The sequence below is a fragment of the Phyllosticta citriasiana genome (genome assembly GCF_038021145.1).
Source record: "Phyllosticta citriasiana strain CBS 120426 chromosome Unknown IWZ02scaffold_5, whole genome shotgun sequence".
Classification (NCBI taxonomy): domain Eukaryota; kingdom Fungi; phylum Ascomycota; class Dothideomycetes; order Botryosphaeriales; family Phyllostictaceae; genus Phyllosticta; species Phyllosticta citriasiana.
Window position 1 is genome coordinate 608,758 of NW_027117282.1, and position 23,192 is coordinate 631,949.

At 54.7% G+C, this 23,192-nt stretch overlaps 9 protein-coding genes across 9 annotated transcripts; 5 read left to right on the forward strand and 4 right to left on the reverse strand.

The window, feature by feature from the left end:
• Nucleotides 1-188: 188 nt before the first annotated feature.
• On the forward strand, nucleotides 189-2,374 carry IWZ02DRAFT_489482 (uncharacterized protein; the record flags this gene model as incomplete). Its single annotated transcript, XM_066769577.1, has 3 exons — nucleotides 189-1,393; nucleotides 1,442-2,253; nucleotides 2,304-2,374. 3 exons carry the CDS (start codon nucleotides 189-191, stop codon nucleotides 2,372-2,374), a joined length of 2,088 nt encoding a protein of 695 aa, XP_066623657.1.
• A 1,253-nt stretch (nucleotides 2,375-3,627) lies between these two features.
• On the reverse strand, nucleotides 3,628-4,827 carry IWZ02DRAFT_375435 (uncharacterized protein; the record flags this gene model as incomplete). Its single annotated transcript, XM_066764825.1, has 1 exon — nucleotides 3,628-4,827. The coding sequence occupies one exon, from the start codon at nucleotides 4,825-4,827 to the stop codon at nucleotides 3,628-3,630; it is 1,200 nt and encodes a 399-aa protein (XP_066623658.1).
• A 675-nt stretch (nucleotides 4,828-5,502) lies between these two features.
• On the forward strand, nucleotides 5,503-7,933 carry IWZ02DRAFT_225378 (permease family-domain-containing protein). The gene is made up of 3 exons (XM_066762879.1): nucleotides 5,503-5,895; nucleotides 5,960-6,256; nucleotides 6,308-7,933. Exons 1-3 carry the CDS (start codon nucleotides 5,797-5,799, stop codon nucleotides 7,661-7,663), a joined length of 1,752 nt encoding a protein of 583 aa, XP_066623659.1. The 5' UTR covers nucleotides 5,503-5,796; the 3' UTR covers nucleotides 7,664-7,933.
• A 123-nt stretch (nucleotides 7,934-8,056) lies between these two features.
• On the forward strand, nucleotides 8,057-9,197 carry IWZ02DRAFT_489485 (uncharacterized protein; the record flags this gene model as incomplete). The annotated part of the gene is made up of 3 exons (XM_066769578.1): nucleotides 8,057-8,086; nucleotides 8,664-8,814; nucleotides 8,875-9,197. 3 exons carry the CDS (start codon nucleotides 8,057-8,059, stop codon nucleotides 9,195-9,197), a joined length of 504 nt encoding a protein of 167 aa, XP_066623660.1.
• Nucleotides 9,198-9,895: 698 nt separating this feature from the next.
• IWZ02DRAFT_225382 (uncharacterized protein) lies at nucleotides 9,896-11,065 on the reverse strand. Its single transcript, XM_066762880.1, has one exon. It carries the CDS (start codon nucleotides 10,965-10,967, stop codon nucleotides 10,023-10,025), a length of 945 nt encoding a protein of 314 aa, XP_066623661.1. The 5' UTR covers nucleotides 10,968-11,065; the 3' UTR covers nucleotides 9,896-10,022.
• Nucleotides 11,066-11,553: 488 nt separating this feature from the next.
• Nucleotides 11,554-13,341, reverse strand: IWZ02DRAFT_225429 (uncharacterized protein). The gene is made up of 4 exons (XM_066762882.1): nucleotides 12,687-13,341; nucleotides 12,435-12,557; nucleotides 12,141-12,377; nucleotides 11,554-11,985 (listed from the first exon to the last, which is right to left on the reverse strand). The coding sequence occupies exons 1-4, from the start codon at nucleotides 13,144-13,146 to the stop codon at nucleotides 11,795-11,797; spliced, it is 1,011 nt and encodes a 336-aa protein (XP_066623662.1). The 5' UTR covers nucleotides 13,147-13,341; the 3' UTR covers nucleotides 11,554-11,794.
• A 993-nt stretch (nucleotides 13,342-14,334) lies between these two features.
• On the reverse strand, nucleotides 14,335-16,264 carry IWZ02DRAFT_225386 (uncharacterized protein). Its single transcript, XM_066762881.1, has one exon. It carries the CDS (start codon nucleotides 16,007-16,009, stop codon nucleotides 14,792-14,794), a length of 1,218 nt encoding a protein of 405 aa, XP_066623663.1. The 5' UTR covers nucleotides 16,010-16,264; the 3' UTR covers nucleotides 14,335-14,791.
• Nucleotides 16,265-16,353: 89 nt separating this feature from the next.
• IWZ02DRAFT_448263 (AAA+-type ATPase) lies at nucleotides 16,354-19,500 on the forward strand. The gene is made up of 4 exons (XM_066767328.1): nucleotides 16,354-16,564; nucleotides 16,626-16,787; nucleotides 16,843-16,951; nucleotides 17,012-19,500. Exons 1-4 carry the CDS (start codon nucleotides 16,535-16,537, stop codon nucleotides 19,168-19,170), a joined length of 2,460 nt encoding a protein of 819 aa, XP_066623664.1. The 5' UTR covers nucleotides 16,354-16,534; the 3' UTR covers nucleotides 19,171-19,500.
• Nucleotides 19,501-20,005: 505 nt separating this feature from the next.
• Nucleotides 20,006-22,702, forward strand: IWZ02DRAFT_225593 (uncharacterized protein). The gene is made up of 4 exons (XM_066762885.1): nucleotides 20,006-20,318; nucleotides 20,377-20,977; nucleotides 21,029-21,297; nucleotides 21,346-22,702. Exons 1-4 carry the CDS (start codon nucleotides 20,112-20,114, stop codon nucleotides 22,567-22,569), a joined length of 2,301 nt encoding a protein of 766 aa, XP_066623665.1. The 5' UTR covers nucleotides 20,006-20,111; the 3' UTR covers nucleotides 22,570-22,702.
• Nucleotides 22,703-23,192: the final 490 nt, after the last annotated feature.

Below are 23,192 nucleotides of genomic sequence, written 5' to 3' on the forward strand. Positions count from 1 at the left end.
CGCAACATTTGCGCTTTGGACTTCTTTCACCACCGAACGTGATCTGGTATCCCTCCGCCACGCGCCATGTCAGCTTTGGCTCACTGCTGATTGTCCACATCTGTCGACCCTGCGCCAACACCACCAAGGCCCTCCAGCGCGTAGTGTTCCGCCCCAGTGAAGAGGGTCAACACGTCACGGAGCCCACCATGAAGTCGTCCAACATGAGGGAGTCTGGCGCTGGCCATACAGCTCCAAATCGGCGTCAGTCAGCTCGCCAGCAACGCACCACCACCACACGTCCTGCCAACTACTATGCCCGATCCTTCGGTCGCGGTACAATGGGAGCCGCCGACACTGCGTCGACCACCAACTCCACGCCCGGCTTCTTTCCTGCCATTACACACTTTACCGACTCGATCACCGCCCTACCTAAAGAAGCCATGAAGCATTTTTCGATGCTCAAGGAAGTCGAAGCCAAAACTCATCAGCCAGATCAAGACCTTCAGAACGTTGCCGACGCCGTTGCCCGACTTCAAGCCCCTACACGCCGTGAAGCGCGACTCGCTGCGAGAGCTGTATCGAATACAACGGGAAACAATAGCGCCAATGGCAGCGTTGCTGGCTCTGTCGGGCACGACCAAACCCCCACCAACCAGCAGCAATCCGCTGAGCTCATCGAGAGCGCCAACGACGGGAACATCATGGGCGAAAGAGCCATAACAGCTCGGCGAGAGATATTCATGCGTTTTCGCTTTCATCTTTCCCAAATGTGCGCCATGCTCGACGAGAAAAACGCAGTCTTGTCGAGCGCCAACCAGACCATGGACAAGCAACTATCGCGAATGGATAGCTCGTTCCAACACATTGACGAGGAACTGAGCTTCGAAGCGAGGTATGGCAGCTTCTCCCACTGGGCATACAAGGATGGCGATGAAAGCAAAAAGAAGACGACAAATGAGCGCTCGAGGCGTGAGGTTGCCGCTGCGAACAATTTGGCTGCAGCAGCTGCCGCAGTTCACGAAGGCGATATTGCTGCCAGTCGAAGCGAGGCACGACGAGAGGCAGTTATGGCGAAACAAAAGAACCGCCACCACCATTACGGAGTCCCTGACTTTGAAGACATTCGGCCCACCAAGAAAGCTCCTACAAATCGTGGTAAAAAGGCTGCCCAGCCGCTTGGTCCTCCAGATGCGCGGAACTACGGTTTGGGCATTTTGAATGGTCCAGAGCAACCAACGAAGAGACGCAAAACCGAAAAGGCTGCCGCGGCAGCACCAGCGATGGAGCGTTCGCTCAGTGGCGCCATCAACAATGCGCATACAGGCCGCGCGAGTCCGAGGGAGACACCAGCAGTGGAAGGGACAAAGAAGAGGTCTCGGGCAGGACCAGGTCCCGGAGCTGCAAAGAAGAGGTATGATTTTCCGAATGGAATCGCAGACCTGAAGCTGACTGGTCCAAGAAACCAACATGTAGGCGCTCAGTCCCCACAAGTACCGTCTTCTCCGGTCGTTGGCAACTTTTCGGCGCTAGCATCCAATGGTCAGCGGCCTCAATCAGCACGAGCTCGTCAAAACTCGACAACAAACTCTCTAAACTCGAATTCGAACGCCCAAGAGACGACTCGCAATCGCCCTGGCTCATCGGCTTCGAACAGACCTGTCAACGGGACAGCGAATCCTGCGGAAACAGAGCCAAGCGCGGGGTACACTGTGCCAGGACCTGCTTTACCCGTTGCGCAGGTGCCCCTGGAGCCAGCCCCTGCTGGCAACGGTGCCCTGCCTGACCGCAGTAGCATGAAGCGAGAAGAGATTGAGAATCAAGAGGGCCCAGGCACCCCTGCGCAAAGCATCGTGACGCGAGGAGCCGGACGTCAATCAAAGACAGCAACTCCCGTCATCGGCGCGTTCCCATCAGATGCATCCATGGCTAGAAGCCGCAGCACGCGCAACAACGGCAGCAGCCATGCATCATCTGAGTCCAACGTACCATTGACATCGCATACTACACAGAAGCGTTCGCATAAGAAGTCGGGCGCCGCGCTGCAGCCACGACCTCACAACGTCGGCGACGGGAGCGGTCTGCCAGGTGAAATTTCGGGCCCAGATCTGGAGGACGAGGTTGCCGAAGAAGACGAGGACGGTGACCAAGAACGGTTCTGCTACTGCAATGGGGTCAGTTACGGAGAAATGATTGGCTGCGATAATCCAAATTGCACAAGACAGTGGTTCCACTATGCCTGTGTTGGCATTACCAAGGAGCCCAACAAGAAAGGTAGGTCAACCTGCTCTGCGATCTTCGTTCTCATGGCTAATATCAAGCAGCGAGTTGGTATTGCAACGAATGTAAAGAAAACATGCGACGATCCCGTCCTGGCAGTCGGCCTGGACACTAGTAGTTTTCGGGATTTTAGTCGTCAGTACGTACAAATTACGGCGTCAAATACCAAGAGCGCCTCTTGCGGGAGGTGACTTTGGTATGCCATTACGATTGTTCATGACGCGGAATGTAAGAAACAGCATATCATGAGGGAAAAATGGGACGCACATATCTCTCTTTCTTTCTCACCCACGAAACTCAATCAGGAGCCGGGAGCATGGGGGACTTGGTAGACGGGTATGCGTGAGCTTGAATTCTCACTCGGTTCGAGTATGGTGTAAACACGGCCGGTTTCCCTTTTTTTTCTTTCGTCTTCTTTTTGAATAACAGGGCTCGTTCGACATGGTATCTGGAGGGCAGAAGGAAACACGGAACAACACTCCTTTCTCCTGGAGGGCTCTCTAGCCTAGCCTACATAGCCTAATACCCCCTCAAACGCGCTGGAGACTATGCACGTTCGGCAGAAGCAGCAGCAGCAAGTGGTGTTTTGTGGCGCTTTTCTCTCCCTCGTTTCTTCTGGATGGATGGATGGGCGGCGGCGGCTGCAGCGCATGTGGTCCATGTTTGCGCGGGTTGTGGCGCGCCCGTGGTCTGGTGCACGCATCTCATTCACAACGTCATTTTTTGGCAATTTACGCTTTTTGTGAGAATTTCTCCGACCTGTACGCACGCAATGCATGGGCTGTTGTCGTTTGATTTAGCATGTTCTTCGCGTTCGCTTTCGCGTCCGAGTTGAGTTGGTTGGGTTGGTTGCCTTTGCGGTGTTCAGTTTTGCCGCTCATCAACCTCGGAAGGTAGGTGGGTGGATGGCTGTCCGTGCATCATCCATCCAACTTTTGAATGTAGGCGGTGGGATGCGCCGTGTGGTCTCGGGATCTGGAGAAAGGTCTAGAATCCTCTTGATTCATGAAGGTTGGAGGCATCGATGCTCCCTGTTCCTATTGCTGTGGGTTCTTCCACGGCTTCCTGTGGCAAACAGCATACTTGGTACAGTGTGCGTCAAAAGGAAGTAGTTGTTCACTACCACAAAAGTAGACCCGAGGAGATGTCGTTCACCACTGCAGAGAAGCGAGACAGGACCTGGTCCTGGGCAACGATCACTGTGTGGAAGAGCGATCACTCCCTCAAAGCCATACAATCGATATATTTGATCCCCCTTGCAGCAGCTCACGATGATACATCAATTCGTAGTAATTCGGAAATAGTATTTACAGATAGACTCCCGTCGCCTGGCGAACTAACCAACTTCAACCACATGCCCAGAGCGCTTCAAGCCGTAGAATCCTCCCTCATCTGCTTCAGCTCGCTCACAGCCTTCTCCCTACTCCAACCCTCCTCGAGACCTCGCAGCAACAAATCCTGCTCGCTCTCTGGAGCCATGCCGCCAGGAGCAGGCGGTCTCTTATCAAGGTTAGTTGGGAAAGGGTAACCCTCGCCGACAGCGGCGACGAGAGCCTTTGTCTCATCGCCGAGTCCCTTTTCCTTTGCCAACTTTGTCATGGCATCCCAGCACCGCTCGACCAAGAGCAACGAGTCGACCGTCTCCATGGTCTTGCCAAACGCCGAGCTGACCTGGATCAGATTGGCGCTGCGCTGCACGTCAGCAGTCTGGTTCTCGCCGGCGGCGTGGAACAGGGCCGGGTTGAAAAAGACGCCGTCGCCCTTCTGCAGCGACAAGCTGACCCAGCGGCCGTCAAAATACTCGACAAACTCGGGGCGCCGGTACGCGATGAAGCCGGGGGCAAACTGCTGGCTGAAGGGCAGGAATCGGGTCGGGCCGCTGGCCAGAGGCATGTCGGAATGCGCAACCGCGCCCTGCAGCGTCAGCAGCTGACTGGCGACGTGCATAGCGCGGGGAAACGCGGCCACGGCCTCGGTCGTCTGGAACCCGAGATGGTAGTCCCGGTGGGCCACTTGCGGCTTGCCGCCCGGCAGCACAATGTTGACCTGCGTCGTGATGCGGTAGGCGGGGCCGACCCACGCGGCGCATATGTGCGCCAGCCAGGGGTTCGAGAAGTACTCGGCGAACGTGGTGGGATCCGCCAGGCCGTGTTTGGAGAAGGAGTTCCAGATGCGCGAGTTGGCCGACGAGGTTGCAAAGTGGTCGCCCTTTGCCGAGTTGGCTTCGGCGGCGATGATTTTATCATAGACTTCGTTGACCGTGTCGATTAGGCGCTTGGATGTGTAGAGATTTTTGACGACAAAGACTCCGGGTCCGGAAAGCAAGATGTGGTTCCATTCATCTTGGAGGCGGCTGATGTTCGTTTCGTCATCCAGTGAATGGGAGAGCAAGTCGTAGCTTGGAATGTTCTTCTCAACAGAACTTGACAGGGGGTAGTGTTGTTTAGTGATCTGTTGCTCGCACAAGGCGGCAAAGTCCCTCAGAGAAGGCTGCTCGTCTGCGCTAAAGACCCTTAGTGGTACCAATTTGATGCTTCCATCAAGGCCATTCGTCTTGGAACCTGCCATTCTGATAGTCGTCTTAATCGTGGGAGAGGCAGCCTGGAGAAACTGGCGCATCAAGGTCTAGATGTCTGGAATTTGAAGTTGCAAAGGGATGTGAGCCATGAAAGTCGCCGCCCATTCTTCGCTGTCGTCTTGAGTTCGGAGTGTCCAAAAGAGCGATGGAGCGAAGGGAGGTTTGGTGTATAAGTATAAGTGACGACGATTAGGAAGGAATGAGCCGAAAATCCGACGTCGCTCCCGCAAAATAGTTTCCAAGAGGGTTGTTTGCTGCAGTGGCTCTTTGGAGGGGTAATCTTCAGCCCCACATGCTAAGTCCTCATGGCTGCTCCATCAGTGGCTCGGAATCCGCTCTGCGACGCTTCTGTAGGACACGACAGCCGCAACATCGTTCACGACACCTCAAAAACGTGGTCTCATAACGTCGATCATCCGCACATCTTTCGGGTCAGACGCCTAACCGCCAGTTAAAACTCATGAGCCAACCAACCACAACGCCCTCGACCTTCCAAAAGCCCGAATATTAGTTGCATGGTGTTGAAGTTCCCCAACACAAGTTCCCTCGAAGATCCACCATGCCGTCAGCGAGTCGTCGGTTGAATGCTTAAGTGGCTCATCGGCCAGGCCTCCTCGCTTCAAGCCGCTTCACGCCGCTTTGCCCTTGGCGCATGCACGTCTTCTGCCCTACGTCAAAATGCGGAGGTGGAGAATCACAGGCGGTGTCTTCATCATGGTCCCGTCGTGACCGCCAATGGCTTTTAGGTTGGCACGGGAGCCTGCATTAGCAAGCTCCGGTCTTTAACCCAATTTCTGCCGTGTGAAGTCTCGACATCTGGCTCGTCGGAGTTTTCACCATGTTGGTACATACACGAATCTCATCCATTCCACATCGGGTGCTCAGGAGCTCCATCCGACCGCTTTGAGGACATTCGAAAGCGGAACCACATCAGCCGCTTAACCGCCGCACTAGCCGAAATGGGACCTCGCAACGCCATGGACTTGATCCACCGTATCAACCTCCAGGTTGCCCGAAGCCGCGTTGGAGAGTACTTCCGGCTGGAAAATAGCGGCCATGTGAGTCTGTCCCGAACCTGAATGTTCAAATCCGAAATAGGACTTGATTTGACGGGTTAAACAGATCAGAGAACGAAAAGGATCGCGATTTTTTACTGAAATCCGTGCTGGGCTTGCGACATTCTTTGCTATGGCATACATCTTGTCCGTCAACGCGAACATAGTTTCTCAGACGGGCGGTACATGCGTCTGCCCGCCCGAAGGCAAACACGATTTGTGCGACAGCAATGTGGAATACATGCTTTGCGTTCAGGAGATTCGTCGCGATCTGGTCACCGCAACGGCAGCCATATCGGCTCTGACGAGCTTTTGCATGGGGCTGTTTGCAAACATGCCGATTGCCTTGGCACCAGGGATGGGTGTATGAAAGCCTTGGAGCATCTTTCCATGAAACGCGTGCTGACCACATCAGATGAACGCCTTCTTCACCTTCAGCGTTGTGGGCTATCATGGCTCAGGCCCTCTCCCTTACGAGTTGGCCTTAACTGTCGTCTTCGTCGAGGGTCTGGTGTTTGTAGGGCTAACCATATTTGGGCTCCGACAATGGCTGGCTCGTGCGATGCCTCTATGCATCAAGCAGGGAATATGCCCAGGAATTGGCCTGTACTTGACGGTCATTGGGCTGACCTATTCCAGTGGCATCGGTCTGATCACTGGAGCGCGGAAGACGCCGACAGAGATTGCAGGATGCAAGCCCGAGTACTTGGATCCAAACACAGGTCTCTGCCCAAGTGCCCAGAAGATGCGCTCTCCGACCATGTGGATCGGCGTGTTCTGCGGAGGTATGCTCACCGCCTTTCTCATGATGTTTCGAGTCCGAGGCGCCATCATCATGGGAATCCTGCTGGTGGCTATTATCAGCTGGCCTAGAGGCACTGCAGTGACCTACTTTCCTTACACCCAGGTTGGAGAGGAAGCCTTCGACTTTTTCAAACAGGTTGTTGCTTTCCATCCAATCAAGCATACCCTGAACGCGCTTCAGTGGGACATTGCTGGTTACGGGACTGAGTTTGGCGTCATGTTCATCACCTTCCTCTACGTCGCCGTCTTGGATGCCACTGCTGTTCTCTATTCCATGGCTCGGTTTTGCGAGATCGTCGACCCGGTCACTCAGGACTTCGAGGGGAGCGCCGTCGCTTTCTTGGTGGACGCCTTCGCCATCTCGTTCAGTTCTTTGTTTGGCCTGACTCCCGTCACCACTTTCATCGAGAGCGGTGCTGGCATCAGTGAGGGCGGTAAGACCGGCCTGACGGCAATCACCAGCGGTCTTTGTTTCTTCATCTCTGTCTTTTTCGCTCCAATATTTGCCTCGATTCCTCCATGGGCCACCGGGTGCACGTTGGTGGTTGTCGGGGTACTCATGGCCAGCTCTTGCAAGGACATCAACTGGAGATACATGGGCGACGCGGTTCCGGCGTTCCTGACGATTGCACTCATGCCTTTTACGTATTCGGTGGCGTATGGCCTCATCGCCGGAATCTGCTCATACCTTCTCCTCAACTCGCTTGCGTGGGCCATTGATAAGGCCTCGGACGGCAGAATTGCGCCGCCAGACTTGAACCAGAAAGACCCATGGACGTGGAAGTTTGAGGGCGGTGTCCTACCTCCGTGGCTATTGAGGGCTGCGCAGGGCAAGAAGGACTTTTGGAGAGAGTATGACGCGGAGAGGGGGATTTCCGACAGCAGTGAGCCGTCGGGGCCGGCGGGAGCGAAGGCTTCCGAAGTTTGCGTTGCCTCTGCTGAAGGTCATGGTCTTAATGGGCAGTGACTGGTGTCATGTTTTATGTTCCTCTGCAGTTGTGGGTTCGGACGGGTACCTGCTTGAGAGAGGCACAGTGGGTGTCTCTGTGGAACTGCGGCTGCATCTAGGGACCATTTGTCTACCACTGTAGGTACCGGTAAGGTATCTTGACTCAGGGAGGAGTATCGGTACCTGCTTTGTGGAGTGTGTTTGGCTTCAATTTGGTAGTCGCTCACGACGGGACCTACTCAACCTTCCCCCATCCACCTCATATCGTGAATCCACAGCGCGGCCGTCCGGGTCCATCCAAAAGCTCAAACCATCACACTGCACGCTCTTTCATCAAACTCCCATCAAATGCGCCAACGCACCCGTTGATGACGTCCAATCATCCTCCGCAGACCGAAAGGTGCAGCCGCCATGGCAAAGCGCAAGCGCGACAACTCCATCGTACCCTCTGTCGAAGAGCTTCCTTTCCTCGCCGCTCGTTCTGCGAATCGTCATCCAGCTTTCGATACAACTTCCCCGGCGAGCTTCTTTCTCCCCCAACTCTCGGAACCTGGCCCCCGGAACGACAATGACGCTCTCTCAATGCAATCAAGCAGTACATCGCGTGGTATGGTCCCATGGAAATCGAGAACATCAACAGAGTGGGCATCAAGCCAGTAGACAGCGTATTGCAAGCGAGCTCGTGGCAGACCACTTCTTCGCGTATCAGTGCATGCATACCGATCTGAAGAAGCCATTCGCGATGGCCTTTTCTGGCTCTTAAGGACATGGCCAAATTGTGTTTGCAAAGACAGTGGGTCAGCTTCTCGCAGCTTCATTCAAAGCAGTTGACTGCTCTCAAGTCAAGACAAGGAGCCAGCTAGTTACTGGACTCCTCAAGTTTCAGCAGCACCCAGAATGATCCACGCTCGCCGACTTTCTCTCAAGCGTGGTAGGACAAAAAGAAATCTCCGCATGCTTTCACGAAGAGCTGCTTGGTGTTATAAAGTCTGGATTTTAAGTGGACACGAAGAACCAGGAGACGATCGACACGAACAAAATCATCTGGATTTTGAACACCAAGCTTGGCCACTCGGAAAATTGGGATGCTTCCGAAAATGGCATGGCAAGGGACAATTGGAATCCGCTAAAATGGCTGCAAAGCACAACGGCTGAGCTCAGCCTGGCGTGTAAGGCAAGTTTTTTCTGCACAAAGCTTTGCCTGTGTCAACAACAACCAATTTTCAAAGCTTTGCAGGACGGATACCGCGACCTGATTTGCGCTGTCGTTTCGTTCTTCACATTCAACCGCCCAAAGCAGGCTGTCGCAGCGCACAAGCTCTTACTCCAGCTCTCCGCGGACGCCCAAAGCCCCGTCGATTTCAAGCCGGATGTTGAACGATATGTCGGCCATGTATCTAATGCCACGAGGATGTGCCACGAGATTGCTATGGATCAGTACAGCATGAGACTTGGATTTCTTTCGTACTTCCACGCCACTGAGGAAATCAGGACCAAACTATGCACTGCGTACTCCCAAATCAAGGACAAGATCACCGAGAGAGACGGCTGAATTGCATCGATGGTGAGGTGGGAATACTCGAGGGTTGTACCGGATATCATGACAGGAAAGATGCTTGCATGCACGATGATCGGATCGAGTTTTGCTGGATTTTGTCATGCGGCACGCCCCTTAAGGGAGCACCATCAGGAGGTAGTGCAATAATTCAGAGAATTCTCACCTACCCAGACAGTTCATCTTGATGTAAAGAGATTGACACATCTGGCATCCGACAACTGGAATAGAAGGGCCCTGGGTACTTGAAGAAGGACGAGTTCGACCGTGCCACCAACACCGTCTTCCATTCACTTGTAGATGGCGCCATGGCGCTTTAGACTTCGCCTTTCTTTTCCGTCAAGCTCCCATCTCAGGACTCAGCTCAACCCTCGCTGCATGCCTCAAAGTCATCTGGGTTCGGCAAACCAGGCCGCAGTCAAAGTGGAAAGAGACATACTCTTGGTCTTGCTGAAGCGGTCAATGACTGACTGCTCTCTCGCCGTAAACGTGAAAGTGAAATATAACTTCTTAACTCCATCAGTAGCAATTCGAACCGATTGCAAAGTCACACGCCACATTCCCTGAGCGTCAGGTTTTCTGCCAAGCTGGTGCAAGCTCCTTGCCATGCAAGCAAGGCCCTCTCCGAATTTTCTCAGAAATTGAGAGTGGTCGGCCAGCCAGCGCAAGAACCCCTTTGAATTCTCCAGTTTGACTTGCGAAATCAGAACGCCACCCGAGATCCCATTCCCCCATTCCGTGAACATAAGAGCAAGTCGTGACGTCGTAGGCCGGTCTTCCCATAAGTGTCATTGAAGACTTTTCGTCAAACAGCCAGACCACTCAAGAAGGCTTCTCCTCAGCCGCCTTCTCCGCCTCGCCCTCCACCTCCTTTCCAAGCCTGAGCTCCCTTAGCATCTCATTAACGCTCCTCTGCGGCCTCATCTCCCTCTCCCTCTCCCCACCAACCTTAACATCCGGCGGATCGAGCGTCGCATCCGCCTCGCCATCTTGCTCGAACTTGAGCACAGCCCACCGGTATCCAAGGCTCTGCATCCACTTGTCGCTGTCGCGGCGGATCTGCCGCACGCGGCCGTACTTGTCCGGGATGCTCCATTTCTGCTCGAGCATGCGGACCAGGTCGGCGCTGCGCGGTTCGAGGTACTGCACACGTGTGAGGCGGTGGTAGCCGGCGAAGCGCAAGCCGCCGGCGCGGCTGCCGACTTGCTCAAAGACTGCGATGGCGCCGAGGTTGGGCTCGATTGTTGTCGACTCGTGGGGAGCATTGGGAAGCAATTCGGTCTGGGGCAGCGTTGCGTCTTGGTGTGCTGAAGATTGCTGCTGGTCGCGTGTTTGCTGTTCTTTTACTTCTTCTTGGCCCGCTACGAGCTGCTCTTCATTTCCGCTTTCGGCTTTCGCCTCGCCATCGACGACGGCTGCGCTGCTGTCTTGCTTCGGTGCGCCAGGGAGCAAGTGAAGGTTGCTCTTTGCGAAAATGATCTTGTCCGAGGCCCATCGCGGATTCGCATCCACAAACAGAACGACATATTTCAGCTTGCCGGGCTCAGCCGAGCAGGAGTGTAGGGTGCTGTTGACGACATCGGTGCCTGTAGCGGATTGGACTGCGAGGTCGACGGGGTGGAAGTGGTCGTAGATGTCGTGGAGGCTGGGTAGGTCTTTGGGTGGAGTGCGGTGGGTGTCTGGAGGCGGATTGGTGGCGGAGGTATCTTGTAGAGCTGCTTGAGCTGCCTCCTGCTTCTTGCGGAGGGCTGGTGGGACGTACGCCATCCTGCCGTCAGGCGCGACCTGAGCGCGGATTCTGCGAGGGGTGGTTGTCAAAATCGTCGTTGTGCTGGATGGCGTGGCAGCAGGTTTGGGGTACGCGACGCGTCAAACGACTCGCGTCTTTCAAAACAAGCTTTCTTAATCGCCATCACTTCGATTTCTTCAAGCATCCCCAATTTTTTTATTCACGGTACTGGAAATCCACCAATTCTTTGCCTTTTCCCCCTGCTCTGTCCTCGCCGTACGTTCAATGACCTCTTGCACCAAGCCCTACCAAATTTTGCCAAATTATGGAAATCCCCAAACAACGAAATCCAGAATAGTCAGGAGCTGGAGGAAGGGCAGTGAAGGGCGGAGAAATTGTACCCGAGGAACATGACCTCGTAAACTATGCTCCGGTCAAAATTGCAGACATTTGTTTGCAGGAGGACCCCCTGTTGTGAGGAGACAAAGTGTCAATGTTGGCGTATGGACTGGACGCACACATTTCCGTGAGCGTTGAGTTGGAGGTGATGTGATCTATGGGACTTTGAGAGAAATGAACATGCATGGTGCACAGTCCCCTTCGCTCGTCGACGTTGCACTTGGAGCAAGTTGAAGACTGGTCAGACGTTTCAAGGCGACGATAGCAAGTTGCCTGCCCCTAAACTATTACCCTACCGTTTGTGGCCCTTGCTCAGAGATGACAAGCCTCCGGAACAATTATTCCTGACAAATTCTGCTCTGCGAAGGCACAAGGCGCGCGGCACCCTGGGGAATTTCCGTCATTCGAAGCCTCGACAGCTGCAAGGCAAAATGCTGGATTTCAAAAATGACGTCTCGTTTACAAATCAAAAAGTCGTCTTGTCCGCGACCTTGTGATGCACCGCCCACTCGCGCACCTTGTCAAAATTCCTGCACACATGCTTGGACTCGTAATCCGGCTCAATCTTGCCGTCCGCGCCAGCCTTCTCGTAAAAGGGCAGCACGCCCACGTCGGCCTCGCACATGAGCTTGAGCCGTAGAGCCTCGATGCAGTGTGCTTACTCGCAGAAGCAACGTCAGCCAAAATCACGGAAAAGGAATACTTTGCCATGGCAGGCTTTTGTCTGACAAGGATAGGAAGAGGAAGGGCGTTGGCGAAGGCGCCTCAACGACCACCATGTCACCGTCGTCGTCAGGTAGGGCTGAACTTACTCATATGGTGCTGCAACTTCTCCTTGCCCGCCGCAATGTCCGTGTCGTTGTGGTACTGCTCCAGATGCACGTACTTGCGGATCATGTTAAGACAGTGCAGTTGATGCACGACGGCTAGCTCCACGCGGTAGCCGGTCTCCCCTGTGTGTGAGTCGGTTACTTGGAGCCGGTTCGGCGGCTTCCCAAGACCATGCTCAAGCTCCCATGGGCTAATCATTTGGTCGCCCACTGCAGGGAAGAGAAGGGAGTTAGCGTGAATGAAACAGGAGAGAACTTGGTGTGGTAACGGCCTACTGTGGAATGTAATGTGATCCCAGGCTTTGTCCACCTCGGGACCGGCGCCTACGTACGGCGTCATATTTCCCTTGGAATTGTTGAAAACAGTGTGTTGGTACTCTACTGCCGACAAGGCAGGTGCTGTAGATGGCGGCGTTTGTCAGCATCAAATCTGTACAGTCTACGTAAAAAGTCTCCGCTTCTGACGCTGACTGCGCTTCACGTGAGAAGTAAGAGGGAGGGAAGGAAGACCGAAACAGCGCAACTTACACCACGCATTGAACTTGTCGACATAAGCCCGCGTGGCCGGCTCCACGGTAGCCGAAATGGCAAACAGCAGCACCGACACGGTCAACATGGCGCCGTGCAGCATCCACAACCACAACGGGCCCAACAGCGTGGTGCGGCGCCAACCGAAAAGCCCTCCGGCGCCACCACCACCACCACCACCACCACCAAGCAAATGCTCCGACGCTCCTCCTACTCCTCCTCCACCGCCTCCCCCGCGTCGCCGCGCCATCGCGTCGTCAGTGCCTCCGAACAGCGTCGACTCGGTGTCCTCGGAAGCGCGGTGGTGAGGTTGGTCGTACTCATCGTCATAGTGCCGCTCCAGGCCGTCGAGCGAGTCCTTGTCGTCGTCAACGGCCCGCGCGCTGAAAATAGAGTACGTCGACACGTCAGCCGTGGCCTTGCGTAGGCCCTGCTGCGCAAGGGTCGTGGGCTCGATCATGGGTTATGACGACTGCAAAGGCTCCGGCCGATGGGATTCAGTGCGTATGCGCCGCCAGAGGGCCAACGATGACGCTGTCCTGGTTGCGTCGTCAAAGGATTGCGGGACAATAGGCTTTAGCTTAATGGTAGCAATCTAGAAGAGTGCGTGTCGTCAAGAGCCCGGGTCAATGCAGGTGCGCCATGAACAGAGAAAAGCTTGGGAAGTGGATGAGGAAAAGGAAAATTGGCTGTGGACAGAGAAGAAGCGCGAGGCATTGGTTTTACAATGCTAGAAAAGTCGGACAGCATGAGTTTGAGTCCAGATAGGGCTGCGACAGCCGCATCGCAACCAATGAGGCTGCATGAGGTAATGATGGGCACTTCATTTGGTGGCTGCTTGCTGAAATGCATCAGTCATCGTGTTCATTACGAGGGGCCTTGCTATTGAAGCGCAGTACAGCGCAATGCTTGGACGAAAAGACTGGAAGGACGCGGAAGGACCGCTGAAAAACGACTTGAGACTGAGCTCTAACGGTGTTGAGACTGGACCGGGCGTTCGAAAGTGGTAATGAGACGGGCCGCGGTTTCAGCATCCCAATTGCCAGTAGCATGCCCAAGATCGGACAGAATTCCAGTTGCATTTGCTGCAGACCAGTCTCGTGGACAATGTTGATTGTCTTTGGCCTTGGCGGCATGGAAATGCTTGTCTTCGAGTGACGGGCCAAGCAATGTTCCTGCAACAGTGACATTTAGAGTGCTAAGTGGGAAACTTGAAAGTTCAAACCAGAGCAAATGTGAACGGGTTCTTGTCAAAGTCAAGCTAGCCTCGGACAATGCCGTGCGCTTGGCGTTCTGTTCATCGCAGTCCGTATTGTTGTGATATCGAAGCTTTGGTGTCTTTTGCTAGCATCCACTGTGGTGGAGCGGGCTTGCGACCCACCCAACGCTGCGACACCTGTCATCAGACGCGAACGAGAATTTTGCGAAAAACCAAATGGAAAAATTTCGTCATGAACGAGGCGAGAATGCGCGTCAAGGATGACCATGACAGATACCAAGCTCTTGAATAATTCGCGGAATCCTTCGTGATTCCCTCGTGTAATCATGTCCATCCTGCGCGAACCTTGAGAGCCGACGGCAGTCCGAGAAAAGCGCCTACCACAGGCTGATTGCTCAAGGTAAGAAGGGATCGACTATGGCGCGACAGGTACGCGGTTCCCATTGGCTGATGTGATCTGTGTCGTTGCGTGCTTGACATACACGGCCTTACAGTCGAAAACTTTGCACAGTGAGAAGACTCCATCTAGGGCGACCACGTGAAAGCAGACGCGTGGCAAGCAGAGTGACGAATCTTTCGCATCCTACGGTACTACATTCTGCGCTGCAGCTGTAGGACTGGAAATTGCATATAAGGCGTTGAAGTATCTGGATTGAAAGAACATCATCAGCATCCTCATCATCTCTTTTACAACACAGCAACACACTTCCTCATTCATCTTCATCCTCTCTTCTTGAATCAGCAATCTTATTCAATCAGAAAAATGAAGTTCACTAACTCCATTGTCGTCGGTTGCGCCCTTGCGGCCCCCATCGCAGCCTTCCCTGCCAGGAACAGCGATGGCCGCGGAGTGAGTAGTCCAACTTACCTAATCTTCTTAGACCCATCAAACTGATTCAATCATCAGAACAACTCTGGTTCCCAGGCCACTCCCACTGGCCGTCTTGCCGCTCGCCAGCAGAACGTTGGCGGTGAGCTGAACACCCTCCTCAGCGCCGGTGGTGCCGTTGAGACCGCTCTCAACCTGGCGAAGCGCAACCCCCAAGATATTGTAGTCGTCTCGGGTAGCTCTACCAGCACTTTCAATATATCTGGTGCTACCGTCACTCCCACGACCATCGTCTTGAACAAGCGCCAGGCTGGCGTCACGATTTCTGGCTCTGCCTTGAGCGCCTTGGCCACCGCGACTGGTTCGGCTGGCTCTATTCTGAGCGGTTTGGCGACTGCCACCCCCACTGTGTCCATCGGAAGGCGTCAAGTCGCTATCTCTGGTTCTGCCATCGGCAGCCTTCTGTCTGGCTCTGGTGTTGGCACCATTGCCGTTTCGGGTGTTGCGACTCCCACTCTTGCCAGGCGCCAGGGTGGTGCTTCCACCCCAGTCTCTTCCTCGGACATCAGCGCTATTGAGGGTGTTCTTGGAGATCTCCTTGGCGGTGTTGTGAAGCGCCAACAGAATGGCCAGAACGGTCAGGGCCAGGGCAGCCAAGGTGGTAGCCAGGGCGGTCAAGGTAGCAACCAGGGTGGCAACAGCCAGGGCAGTGGTTCTTCTGGCTCCAGCGGCTCCAGCTCCGACAGCAACGTGATCGCTGGTGCCACTCTTGATGGCTACACTCTCCAGCTCCTCGATAAGCGCCAGATCGGCGGCCAGGGTGGCAACGGCCAGCAGAGCGGCAACGGTCAGCAGAGCGGCAATGGCCAGCAGAGCGGCAACGGCCAGGACAGCAACGGCCAGGACAGCAACGGCCAGAGCAGCAACGGCCAGAGCAGTAACGGTCAGAACGGAAGCAGCTCTTCGGGCAGCAGCTCCTCCAGCAGTTCCTCGCAAACCGAGACTGACATCATCAACGACATCCTCAAGCTCATTGGTAAGAGGGCTGTCACCCTCGAGGCTCGCCAGTTCAACACCACCAACTTCCCCGGTAATCTGACCAACACAACCATCACCATCTCGACCAAGTAAAAGCATTACACTTAAGAAGTGGTTGATGAGCCGGGGAGGTTGATAGAAGATGGAGAATCGATGTGAAAATCTGATTCGGCTTGGAAAGCATCTGTTTCTTGATTTTGAACTTGCACAAATAGTTGTACAGCAGCCTAATATCATTTGGCTTTATTTTTCTCCTGCAAAACTCTCCAAAGATGGACTTGAACGTTCAAAACAAAATAACTTGAAATTGATGAAGACATGACTGGTAGGGATGAACGGTCCGTGACATTACCTTTTTGCTAGGGATCAGTCATGAAAATGGTCCATCCCGCCCACTGAAGTGGTTTACTGAAAATTTGCAAGGAAAAGAGCACGATTGCTTGAGTATCAAGAGAGATGAAGTGACGTGGAAGAGCAACGAGAGGCGACGGGACCTTCGGCAGGCGGACGTCGGTGCTCCGGGTCTATTGCGCGCTAAAAATGCCAAGAGACTCGTCACTAGCGGCCAGGCGCGCCGGTGTCCGCCACTCTCCCACGGCCGGCAGTCTGCCTACATGACCCATCATCATCTCCATCATTGTTCAGTGGCGGGTTCGCCGTCTTCGCACATCTGAGCACCACTCTACAGTTTTGAATTCATCACATCAGTGACTGTCTTTCACTCATTTCCTCGCGGCAAAGGCCGCTGCAATCCACCTCAGCATGGCTTTCCAAACTCCGGTCAGTCTACAGGTTCGTTGCATCACCCCAGCTACCACAAAACGTGGAGCGCAAGCTGACACTGATCATGAAGGGAGTCGCATCCGTGACCAGAGAGATATGGCCTTCATTCTCTGCAGCCATCCGGGCACCATGGCGATCCTTGACGAGCCAACAACCGTCCTCCAGTCATGCTGAAGCCACCCGTCCAACTATCGAGGCATACGAGCCTACTACCACGAAAAATGTATCGCATGTTAGTCAAACACATCTCAAGGTGACTGTCGCATGGGAACTGATCTTCTTCGCAGCCTGCTGCCCCGGACATCTTGGCCTCTGTTCCGAAATCATCTTTACGATTCCGGACGATGCCTGTGGTCCCGGGAGCTGCACCTACAGTCGCTGGCATCTTCTCTCAGGGTCTGTGATATCAATCTGAACAGCGGGTGGATTCGGAGACTTGCAGCTGACATTGAGTAGTTTCGTCAATAACCTTCCGGTCAATGAGCACTCAGCCCTCAACTTCGTCATATAACACAACCCGGCTTTATTCTACGCGTACCACTCTCGGTCCCTTCCGTCTTGGTGCGATTCCTCAATCGCAAAAGTTCGGTTTCGCTCAATGCAGATCATTCTTCGGCAACTCCAACAGCGCCCACACTTCGCAAAACGTCCTCGCACACATGGAACAACAGGCAAACAACAATCCTCAAAGTGCCTCTGCGCAAAATGCTTTTTACGCGGCGCTTCTTCGTGCCAATCTACCACAATTTGTTGTCGCGAGATATGAGACCGGACGGTACGCAACGAACGCCTCGTGCGATGCGATGTATGCGCGAGCACTGGAAAAACTCGGTCAAACAGAGAACGCTGGTGGACAACAATCCCACATGAACGACATGGGTCAGTCTTCTGGGCTTTCCAAAGAAGGTCTACAAGCAATCGGCCAGGCCGTTGGCGCCCGCGTTCGTGGTTCCAACGTAGCGACGGCGCGGACCGGCAACGGAAGCAAGTCGAGCCCTCTCCATGTCGTCGTCGAGGAAAAGGGCGGCAGGTTTCTGAAGTGGTTCAAATTCCTCGCCTGGGTCGTCGTATCTGTTTGGGCAATCCAAACCGCGTTTGTGCTTTTCGTGGACCTCACAGGCGGGCTAGCTCGGCGCGGCGCCGTCAAAGACTCGGAGGCCAAGCCGCAAATGCAAAAGACAAGGTTCAGCGACGTTCACGGCTGCGACGAGGCCAAAGAAGAACTCCAAGACGTGGTCGACTTCTTGAAGAACCCTGGTAAATTCAACAACCTCGGCGGCAAACTTCCGAAGGGTGTTCTCCTCGTCGGACCCCCCGGTACTGGTAAAACCCTCCTCGCTCGCGCTGTTGCTGGAGAGGCAGGCGTCCCATTTTTCCAAATGTCGGGAGCTGAATTCGACGAAATCTATGTTGGCGTTGGCGCAAAGCGAGTCAGGGAACTCTTTGGCCAGGCTAAGTCAAAGGCACCTGCAATCGTCTTCATCGACGAACTTGATGCCGTAGGCTCCAAGCGCAATGAACGTGACAACGCGGCAGCCAAACAAACACTGAACCAACTTCTCACGGAACTCGACGGTTTTGAACAAAACTCGGGCATCATTCTTATCGCTGCCACCAACTTTCCAGAGTTGCTTGACAAGGCTCTAGTCCGCCCCGGCCGTTTTGATCGTCACGTTGTAGTTGATCTTCCCGATGTACGCGGTCGCATTTCCATCATAAGACACCACATGCGCAAGGTACAGGCCGGCACTGACGTGGATCCTGCACTGCTTGCGCGCGGTACTCCGGGATTCAGTGGCGCGGAGCTTGAAAATATGGTCAACCAAGCTGCTGTCCACGCGTCCAAGAAGAGACAGCAAAGGGTCTCGATGCTCGACTTTGAGTGGGCCAAGGACAAGATCCTGATGGGTGCCGAGCGCAGATCTCGTTTCATCCCGGAGGATCAGAAGCTTGCCACGGCTTATCACGAGGGCGGCCACGCACTGGTGAACCTTTACACGAAGCATTCGGAACCCCTATACAAAGCAACCATCATGCCCCGCGGCCATGCGCTCGGTCTCACCATGTGGCTTCCCGAGATGGACAAGTATAGCAAGTCAAAGGCACAGTTTTTGGCGCAGATTGACATGTCTATGGGCGGCAAAGCAGCCGAGGAAATTTTCCATGGACCGGAGCATGTAACGTCGGGAGCATCGGAGGACATTCGACAGGCCACCAAGATTGCTTATGCCATGGTGACGCAGCTGGGCATGAGCAGTCTCGGTAACATTGACCTGGACAGTCAGTACCAGCGCTTGTCGACAGACACCAAGAACAAGATTGAAGTCGAGGTCCGCAAAATTCTGGACGAAGCCTATGAGCGGGCTCGCAACATTCTCAATGAGAAGCGCGTGGAGCTTGATCGCCTCGCAAAGGGGCTGGTTGAATATGAGTGCCTAAGCCGAGAAGAGATGGAAAAGATAATCAAGGGTGAGAAGTTACCGGAGAAGCCAAAGAGCGATGAAGGGGCGCCCATCAAGCTCCCGGAGATGTTGATACCGAAGATTCCTGGAAATGGAGGACACGAACCGGGTCCGCCGTCGGCGCCGGCGCCGGGTACGAGCATTTCTGGGTAGCGGCATGGACAGCAAATGAAGATGGGAGGAGGAATGTTGGGTTGTCCAAGGGGAATGCGGATTGTTTTTTTTTTTCTTTTTCTTAATTGATGCTCCCACTTTGAAAAGCGAGTGAGGAAGGGCCAGGTTCTCTCTTCTCTTTCTTTTGTTTGAGTCTTTGGCGTATGCTCGACAAATGTAAGTACCTAGCGCAGTAGCAAGCGAAAGAGTGGTTCGAGCAGTACGGGCCATGAATTGTGGATGGACAATAGAAGGTTCCAGCGGTCCCTTCGGTTTGAATGCGCAAGCTCCGTGCGTGCGGGCGACGGGAAGCCAAGGCCGGGGTCAGTCAGCGCTTCGACACCGCGACCCCACCACCAGCCCGCGCCAAGTGATCTCACAGAAACGTCTTCTTGTTGGGGGAATCCTGCCTGCGCCATCTCTCCCACCCTCAGTAGAGACAGACTTACTCTCCTCCTCCTCTCACCGTCGCCTACCACCAGCCGTACCAGTACCTTTGTCGGCGGCGCATCGTTGTCCATTCCGCCGCTTGCGCTACACAAACACCGGCGCATCCATACCTGCTCCACTACTCGCCCGGCCGTGGGGATTGGACTATTGTTGCGCCCTCACCTTTCTCTACCGAAATTTTCTGCCTCTTCTCCTCCGCCACCTCCGCCCTTTCCAGCCAGTCTGCCATCTTCTCCGCGCGCTTTCTCGTCCCTTCAAACACCGTCGTGCAACCACTAGCGAGCATTGGACCAAACAAGGCAACCGGCATCCTGGCATCACACGACCTCTCGAGCTCAACACTACTCCGTCGTTTCGACGACATCGCCCACCCGTCGACCCCAATCATTTCTTGAATCATCCTTTAGCACATTACCTCGACGCCCGGCTCTTTTCCGACCTGACCAACTCCGGCCTTACAGTCTACTTGCTTCCCAGCAATTTTCCGCGCAATGCCGCAGGACGGGGCCCACGTTGGCCAAGGGCGAAGGCCGATGCGTAGGAAGCTGGCGCCCATGAACAACGTCGTCTACGACATTCTCCTATGGGTGTTTTCCATCCTGGTTGACCTCTTCTTCCGTGAAGTACACCCGCGCAGTTCGTGGAAAATCCCACGCAATGGTCCCGTCATCTTCGTCGCCGCTCCCCACGCCAATCAGGTATGTCTGTTCCGCAAGTCGGTCCCTATCACGTTCACTGACGTGTCACGCATCCAAGTTCGTGGACCCTCTGATCCTAATGCGAGTCGTCCGCACCGAGGCTCGCCGCCGGATTTGCTTTCTCATAGCAGAGAAGTCGATGCGTCGAAAGTTCATCGGCTGGTTCGCGCGCAACGTCGGAGCTCTCCCCGTTGGCAGAGCAATGGACAGTACCAGGCCTGCCGAGGGCAAGATCTACCTCCCTGATCCCGTCAACGATCCAACCCTGGTGCGCGGTGTCGGTACAAACTTTGAAAAGGCCGACTTCCAAGTCGGCGGGCTCGTCGTTCTACCTTCTGTCAATAACATGTCTGCTAATTCAGAAATTCTGGAAATATACGGTCCGGAGGAATTGAGGGTCAAGAAGCCATTCAAAGGAGCTGTAGCCCTCCAGCAGTTGACTGGGCGCGCTGACATCAGCGAAGACGGGAAATTCATGAACGCTGACGCGAAGCCCGGTCCAGCAGAAGGTTTCACTGGCATCAACTTCAAGGTTGCCCCAAAGGTCGACCAAACCTTGGTCTATGATGCCGTGTTCGAGAAGCTCAATCACGGTGGTTGTGTGGGAATTTTTCCAGAGGGTGGTAGCCATGACCGCACCGAACTCTTGCCTTTGAAAGGTGCGTATAACTCGTGTGACGGGCCTTTCCCTGGACTAACAAAATGCGTAGCTGGAGTCGCTATCATGGCTCTTGGCGCCCTTGCGGCTAACCCTGACAGCGGTTTGAAGATTGTTCCTGTTGGCATGAACTACTTCCATGCACACAAGTTCCGTTCGAGGGCTGTCATCGAATTCGGTACACCGGTAGACGTTCCCCAGGAGCTCATCGAACTTTACAGAGCTGGCGAACGCAGGGAGGCAGTCGGAAGGCTGCTCGAGCAAGTTTACAATGCGCTTGTTGCCGTTACCGTCACTGCTCCCGATTACGACACCCTGATGGTATGTTATGGACTGGAAAAGTCGTCGTGCCTAACTAACAATGAATAGATGATCCAGGCTGTCCGTCGCCTTTACAACACAAGAGGCAAGAAGCTCCCGCTTCCCATGGTCATCGAGCTCAACCGCCGGCTCGTCAAAGGCTACGAAAGATACAAGCACGACCCCCGCATCATCAAGCTGAAGCAGTCCGTCCTCTCTTACAACAGGAAGCTGATGATGCTCAACATTCGGGACCACCAGGTCGAGTATGCCAAATTTTCGATTCATAAGGTGATTTTCATGCTGCTCTACCGGGTCAGCAAGTTGCTACTGCTTTCCGCTGGTGTGTTGCCCGGTCTGATCCTGTTCGCACCGGTCTTCATTGTAGGAAAGCGCATGTCCATCAAAAAGGCAAAGGAAGCCTTGGCGGCGTCGACAGTCAAGATTCATGCCAGAGATGTGGTGGCTACCTGGAAGCTTCTCGTCTCGATGGTAGTGGCACCGGTCCTGTACACGCTCTACACGGTCATTCTCACCTGGTGGACGTATCGCAACCGGGTTTGGGGCTGTGTTCCAGAGAATGTGCCACTCTGGGCCGTCGTTCTATTCGGATTCATTTTCTTCCCGTCCATCACATACGCCGCCCTTCGTTTTGGCGAGGTGGGAATGGACATTTTCAAGTCTCTAAGGCCGCTTGTGCTGTCTCTCAACCCTTCGTCCAGCAACTCGTTGCACAAACTGAGAGAGACTCGGCAGAATCTGGTGCACGAGGTCAACGATGTGATCAACGAGCTCGGTCCGGAAATGTATCCGGACTTTGATCATGCGCGCATTGTGGCTGATCCGTTCCACGACGAGGCGCCCAAGCGTGAGCCTGTCAAGCGTCGCGACAGCGAGTACTCGGTCGAGTCGCTTGCATCGTCACCCAGCGTCACGGACACGAGCATGGGCGGCGGGTTGACAGCCGACGGACACCTGCCGCGGAACGAGTCGTTCAAAAACTTGGGCAACATTGCGCTCTTTGCGACAAGGCCGACGACGCCAAGCAAGCCGCGGTCAAGGACAAACTCGAGCGGGGGACTTGCAGGAAGCGGTGGGTTTCCGCTGCAGGGATTCAGTACGCTGGACAGCAAGGGGGGCTTTGAGGAGGTGAGCAAGAAGATCAGGGGTGCGATGAAGGAGAGGGGACAGCGGCGGCGGAGCAGTAATCCGACCAACGATTGGGAGATTGGAGGAGGCAGCGGGACGACGACGCCGGGAAGCGAGGTGGGCATGAGCAAGAAGGACAGGTAATGTAGCGAGCGAGGGGGTTCCTTTTTGCGTAGAGCATGGTGTTTTTGGCGCACGGCTGCTTGATACCAAGGGCAATGCATGAATGTAGTAGTAGGTAGGGCTGGCACAAGCGAACGTTGTACATGCAGTAGCATGCAGTGACTGCGGTACCTTGAGGTTAGTGCTGGTCTAGTCACGGCTCCCGCTTCCCGCGCCGGGCGTTCCCAGAGCCAAGTCAAGTCATTACCTCACAGTTGAGCCAGCCAGCTAGGTAGGTAGCCCAAGCCACCGCACCCAACAGACAGCGCACGAGCTGAAGACTGGGGCGTCGATCCGGCCCTTCTTTTCTCTTCTCCCTCTGACCACTTTCCAGAGGCTCAGCTCGCTTTCGCTCCCGCCGCCATTTTGCTGACAGCCGACTGCGGAACGGGACGATGACTGCTGACGCACGACTACACCTGCCGCCGCGCTGATAGCCCAGGGCAGAGCGAGAGGACCACACTCACTGCCAAAAACGTCCCCGTCGAGAAACGAGACAATTGCGCGGCGCACATACATCATCGCCTCTTTTTCTGGGTCGTCCCGCGCGCGCCTTGCGCCGACTGCCAGCGCCACCAGGCCTCGAGACAACACCTCCCCGCCCT